The sequence below is a fragment of the Zingiber officinale genome, chromosome 5A, assembly GCF_018446385.1.
Source record: "Zingiber officinale cultivar Zhangliang chromosome 5A, Zo_v1.1, whole genome shotgun sequence".
NCBI lineage: Eukaryota > Viridiplantae > Streptophyta > Magnoliopsida > Zingiberales > Zingiberaceae > Zingiber > Zingiber officinale.
In genome coordinates, this window is record NC_055994.1 from 10176165 (window position 1) to 10183108 (window position 6944).

General features: G+C 38.2%; 1 protein-coding gene across 1 annotated transcript; it reads left to right on the forward strand.

Annotated features, from left to right (window-relative positions):
• Positions 1-952: 952 nt before the first annotated feature.
• On the forward strand, positions 953-1711 carry LOC121982618 (metal transporter Nramp5-like). The gene is made up of 3 exons (XM_042535756.1): positions 953-968; positions 1091-1186; positions 1262-1711. The coding sequence occupies exons 2-3, from the start codon at positions 1091-1093 to the stop codon at positions 1592-1594; spliced, it is 429 nt and encodes a 142-aa protein (XP_042391690.1). The 5' UTR covers positions 953-968; the 3' UTR covers positions 1595-1711.
• Positions 1712-6944: the final 5233 nt, after the last annotated feature.

Below are 6944 nucleotides of genomic sequence, written 5' to 3' on the forward strand. Positions count from 1 at the left end.
CTTGATCAAGTTGTATTCGCTATTGCTTGAATAAGTTGATTAAAGTTGCAAGTTGAGCCCGCACTTTCACTAAGACTAGAAACTTTATCCTTTAATCAAGTAGTAGCTTCTTGATGGAGTTTATTTAGCATATGAAACTCATTTAAGATTTATGTCTGTTGTTCAATATTTTTTTGACCTCATACTTGTTATAATTTTTTGTTTATAATGCATTGGACCTTATTTAACATTATTTAAATTTTAAAGTGTGTATTTAAATAGATATATAACAAGTAGCTTTATTGAAGAAACTACCGTGCTAAAGAGGGACATTATTGCAGTCATTCAAAAGTTCAATATCCAAGTTAGCAATTTGACTCAAGTAAGTTTTACAATAGCTTCTTTATATAACTATACTTACATGTTAGATTTCCCCTTGAATTGTTGTCAATCAATAGAATAATGATGCAGTATTTTTGTCAATATAAACAAAAAAATGTATTTTTGTTCGTACTAAGTTTTTAGGTTGAAACTATATATGCGATTGTCAAAAAGAATAATTTTTTTATTACATGTCAGAGATGATGATTTTTATTACTGATCTTTCGTTGTTCATTCCTTTATACTATCTTGTGAAGGACTAACTTTTCCACCATTTTTAGAAAAAGTGTGTCAATTTCAACACTGCTCCATTTTTTTTCAGGATGTCCTTGGAAAGTCTAGTTCAACTGTTTATGCCATTGCATTGTTAGCCTCTGGACAGAGCTCTGTAATAACTGGTACATACGCTGGGCAATACATCATGCAGGTGGTAATTTGATAGGAAACACAAAGATTAAACTAATGTATGCAGGTGGTAATTTCTAAACATGAAGATGAAAAAATGGCTGAGGAATCTCATGACTCGATCAATCGCAATCACTCCAAGTCTCATCGTGTCCATTATCAGTGGTTCCTCAGGAGCCGAACGACTCATCATAATCTCATCGGTACTATTGATATTCCTTCTCCAAATTTCATAATCTTAGTATTCAGAAGCAATATAAGTGTGAGAACAGGATTTTTGACACAACATTTCTCAAGTATCAAAATTCTCATTTATGTAATGCAGATGGTACTATCATTTGAGTTGCCATTTGCACTCTTATCTCTTCTCAAATTCAGCAGCAGTCAAACAAAAATGGGACCTCATAAAAGTTCAATATATGTAAGTTTACTTAGATAATTTATATTTGCAAGTGATAATTAATAGAGTAAATGACTATATATATTTGCTGTGTAGATCATTGTGGTGTCATGGATTCTTGGTTTGCTTCGGGTAGCAATCAACATCTACTTCTTAAGCACCAGCTTTGTCAGTTGGCTCATTGATAGCAGCCTACCAGCAATTGCTAACGTTCTCATCAACATCATTGTTTTCCCTCTCATGGCAGTGTACATTCTTGCTGTGATCTACTTAACCTTCAGGAAGGAGACTGAAGTAACATTCGTCGACCCATTGAATTCTTCACATGTTAACATAGAGAGTGGTGGTTCATTTCAAGTTGATGGAATGAGTAGATCTGAAGTTGCACCCGTCAGAGAGGATCGTGCAGATATTCCCCTCCCTGATTAGATAATTAAGGTTCTAATTACTTGGATGTTGGTACTGAGTCCTTCACAAGTTAGTTCTTCTTCGGCACCAACTTCATATTGTTCATTAATTGTAAATAGAGTTCATTTGTTTATTTGTATTGGGATAAATTTTATTTGAACATGAGATATGTTTCTTCTTTTGTAATTGTAATTCTTGTATAACTAACATTTTGAATAATATTGATGTGGGGAATATTCTTTCTTGATTATGATTCTTGATTATATATTTAAATTGAAATATGATATATTGGTATTAAAAGATAATAATTTAAAAGACAACGGCTTAAAACCATTATTGTTGTCTATCACCCTCAAAGACAACGGTTAAAAACCGTTGTCGTAGCCTCAAAAACGGTTAAAAACCGTTGTCGTAGCCTCAAAAACGGTTGTAATTGGAAAAAAATGCTCTAAAAAACAACAGTTTTAAACCGTTGTCTTTTCATTCAAAGACAACGGTTTAAAACCGTTGCAAGACCGTTGTCTTTTCATTCAAAGACAACGGTTTAAAACCGTTGTCGTAGCCCCCCACTTTTAACAACACTACCAATTACAACGGTTTTAAAGGGCCTACGACAACGGTTTTTAACCGTTGTCTTTTAATGTTTTTGTTGTAGTGAAATTATACCTGTCCTGCTGATGGATCTGATAAGACTGAGGATCAGGCGGAAAATACTGGATCCTGGTAGGGAGTACACTGGCAAAGGAATGAACATCCTCGCTAATCGTCGATCTAGTCCTATATTGCTGATAATCTGCAGCCATAATCTTGATAAGTTCTTTAGCTTGAGTAGATGTCTAATTAACTAGAGCCCCTCCACTAGTTGCATCAACCATACTCCTGTCCATGAGACACAATCTCTCATAGAAGTATATAATCAGAAGTTGATCGCTTATCTGGTGCTGAGGGCAACTAGCAACAAGTCTTTTAAATCTCTTCCAATAATCTTGAAACGATTCTCCTATGAATTGTTGGATTTCACAAATACTACTCCGAATAGCTGCAATCCTAGAAGCAGGAAAGAACCTTGCCAGAAATATTCTCTTCATTTCAAACCAGCTGGTAATAGAGTTGGGTGGGAGACAGTACAACCAATCTCTTGCTGAATCCACCAATGAAAATGGAAATGCTCTAAGTCTAACATCTTCATCTGATATGCCACGTGGATTCCATGAAGAGAACACCATATCCAATTCATGTAGATGCCTGTTGGGATCTTCACCAGATAGTCCATGAAACTTCGGTAATAAATGTACAATTTTCCATAACTTGAAGTCTGCGTCCAAATCAGAATGATGAATGTAAAAAGAATCCTCTGACAAATCTGGTGCCCAAATCTCTCTCAGAGTCTTTTTAATGTTGTTCTCCATATTACTTAATAGATCTGAAGTCCTGAACACACTGAAACTAATTACACAAAAAGAAATTCCCTGGTCTAACCTGAAACACTCATGCAAATATAATCAAAAGACATAAGAAATATACAAGATAGCACACATGCATACAAGATATGAAATAATTAAGCCCTAACAATGTTTTTGAATTTTTGCAACCACCAAAAGAATAGAAATAAGAGAGAATAAAATTGGAAAAAAATGAAATGTAAAATATAGAAAAACTGAAACGGTGGTCTAAATGATGAAATTAACCAAAATAGGTCTTTATTCACAACATATTGTAGTATTACTCCTCTCACTTCTTTCCTTCAACCTGCAAAGTTCCAGAGCAAAAGGAGATACTAACAGTTAAGTCTAAAGAAAAATAAAATAACAAAATAGAAAAGTAAGAACAAGATAAAGATAAAACTATATACAGTCTAAAAACAAATGAACACTACTAGTTCCCTGGCAACGGAGCTAAAATTTGATAATGGATTCGACTGTCACTCGCTCATTATCAAATTAATTCATTTCTAATCTACCGAACCCCTTAACCTACACTAAGTAGTATAGTAGAGGACCAGGTCGTCTCTCAAGTGGAACTAATGATAGGACATTTATTTTCAGACAAGATTGAACCAAGGGATTTGTTTGGGGGTTTTGTTCTCTAAACCTAATGCAATAATTGAAATCCTAACTAACCAGCAAAGATGAACCTATAGCATAGTGTCACTCTACACTACAAGATACACCTTCTACAGGCATAACAAACAAGCATAACAGATAGTAAAACAAGCATAACTAAAACTAACCTACAATCCTATCTAACCATTGAAGAACATACTTATATCGCATTGTCACACTACGACACAAGCATAATCATCAACAGAATTAACATGAAAACATACCATAAAACACAAACATGCATAAACGAAACTACAAGATAGTAATTAAGTAAATTCAACAGAAATAACCAAACAAAGCAAGTAAATCCTAATTAACCAATCCACTTCTCCACAATCAAATACATGAAGTGTTCTGTCTGTCATTAACAGTACCACCGAGGATGAAATCTCCTGTCACTCAGAAAACTCCTAGACCTGGTGGACTACTGACGTTTCTGGTCGGAACTACAATCCATGACGGTGGAAGCGCGAAATCCTCGAAGAAACCTCTCCTTGGAAAGCTGCTGGAAATGAAGGAAATCTTCCAAGAACCCGTCAACCTAGATCTACCCTCTTCACCGTGTCAAGCAGAGAAGGTTGTGCGGTGTCGGCATTCGGTAGAAGTCCTGCTGAAAATTCTCCGGCGACGTGGAAACGGGGGCTGTCGGAACTCTAGATCACTACCTTCTTCACTGTGTCAGGAAGAGACTTGGAACTCCGACTAGTGGTGAGGGGAATGTAGTGAATTCCAGAGAATACCCAAAATTCGAAGCCTCATCAGAGAATCACCGCCTTCTTCACTGTGCCCGGCAGGAAACTCGACTAGATGCAAGGGGAATGAAGAACCGTGCTGGAGAAACCTCTCCGGTGAAGCCCTGCGATCGTCACTGCTGTAGATATGTCAGAAATCGCCGCCGTCGGCTTCGTCATCTTCGATCAGGAGAAAGGAATCGGGGTGTCGGGCTCGGAAGAAGAAGAATGGAAAGGGAGAAATGGATGTGGAGAGCCGGCCGGCGGCAATGAAGGAAAGAGGAGAAGTCGCAGGCCGGAGAAAAGAAAGAAAGGAGAGGGAGGAGAAGGGGGCGCCGCTGTGCCCTAGCTGCGCGAGAGGAAGCCCGCAGGAGAGGGATGTTCGCGTGAAGTAAAGGAAAGGTAAGGTTTTTCTCTCCTTTAATCTGGGTCGTCCGATGAGATGGATGAAGATCCAGTCATCCATCTTGTGAGGAGAAGAAGAGAATGTTTCTTAATGGGTTGCCGGATCCGGATTAAGAAAGCAGATCCATTAAGGATTGAATCCGGATCCATTATGAGAAGTGAAATTGAACTTTTGTAATTGGGCTTGAGGAATGGGTTTGAGATGAGGTTTTAAATTAACCCTTGGATGTCTTGATCTTGATCAATGGCCTAGATCTTCCAACTTCCTTCCCTACAAATAAGATGCATATTTTTTAGATAAAATACTAGAAAATATAGGAAAAATTATATCAACACTCCAAATAAATCTCAACTCATAAAGCATGATATAAATACGGAATTAAGCATACGAGAGAGTATAAAATTCCAAGTATCAGAGCCAAAATAGTGCATCAAAATATAAATTATCACACCCCTCCCTGCGAGCATTCGGTTACCGTAACCTGCTCCAGGCCTTCCCACCAATATCTAGTCACCCTGACCTGTTCCAGGCCTCCCTGCAAGCATTTGGTTATTTTGACTTGCCCTGAGTCTCCCCGCAAGGATCCACATCTAGTCATTCTTGACTTGCTCTAGACCTCCCAACAAGCATTCAGTCACCCTGGCTTGCTTCAGGTCTTCCTACAATCATCCGGTCACTCTAACCTGCTTCGGGCCTCCCGCAACATAGTTCAAGGTCACCCCACATGACTTCTATCTAGACTATAACTCTGATACCATTTGTTGTATCCAAAAGGAATACACATATCTCCATAATGACATAATATTGTCCACTTTGGACGCAAACCCTCATGACTTTATTTTTGGACTCTATCCAAAATGTCTAATGCTAATGTAAATATTTTACATCCTTTTGGATACAACAAATGATATTAGAACTTTTCCATATCTTTCTAAAGCGGGGCTTTGATTGTATCCCCAACAATCCTCCCTTCAAACAAATGGCCACCATTACTTTCATGGTCCGGGACTCACCGTAAGCATCTAATCACTCTTGACCTACTTCGAGCTTTCCCGCGAACATCTGGTTACCATAACCTGCTCTGGGCCTCTCCGCAAGGATCCGCATCTAGTTATTCTTGACTTGTTCCAGACCTCCCCGCGAGCATTCGGTCACGCTGACTTGCTCCAGGTCTTCCCGCAAGCATCCGATCACCCTAACTTGCTTCGGGCCTCTCGCAACATAGTTCAAGATCACCCCACATGATATTTGGTCTAGACCATGACTCTCATACCATTTGTTGTGTCCAAAAGGAATACACATATCTCCATAATGACATAATATTGTCCACTTTAGACTCAAACCCTCATGACTTTATTTTTGTGCTCTATCCAAAATGCCTAATGCTAATGTAGATATTTTACATCCTTTTGGATACAACAAATGATATCAAAGCTTTTCCATATCTTTCTAAAGTGGGGCTTTTATTGCATCCCTAACAATACTACCTTCAAACAAATGACCACCATTACTCTCATGATCCGGGACTCCCCGCGAGCATCTACTCACTCTTGATCTACTTCGGGCCTCCCTGTGAATATATGGTTACCCTAACCTGCTCCGGGCCTTTGCTGCAATCAATGTGAGACTTTGATTGTATCCTTAATATTTCTTAAACGATTATTTTCCCTCTTTAATATTCTTAATAGGTTCCCTCAGTAGTTTTGGGGAGAGCCACCACTTTTTTTATAGCAAGCTTTGAAGGTGTCTCTAAATCTGTCCCAAGGTGCCTTTGAATTTGCTTAAAGTCCCAAAGACGAGGTTACTACCCGTTCAGAAGTTTCCTTAACTATAGATTTTGTTATGGCTCCCTGGTTCTCTTCTTTGCCTAGAACAAAATCTAAGGATGAAGGTTGTTTCTCTTCAACTTTTTCGTCAATGGCGTCTTTGTCGAGAGAGTTATCAATGCTCAAAATCTCCAACACGCCATCTGTTGGCGCAGATTACACTAATGATCAAACTCAGATTTTGATGTATGACAAAAGTTAAAGTTAGATTATGTTGTGAATTTAGATTATGTTGTCATCTAATCCTTTTACCAAGTATGGAGGATATGAGCATGATGGGTCTAAAGGACCAAAATACCAGGCTGA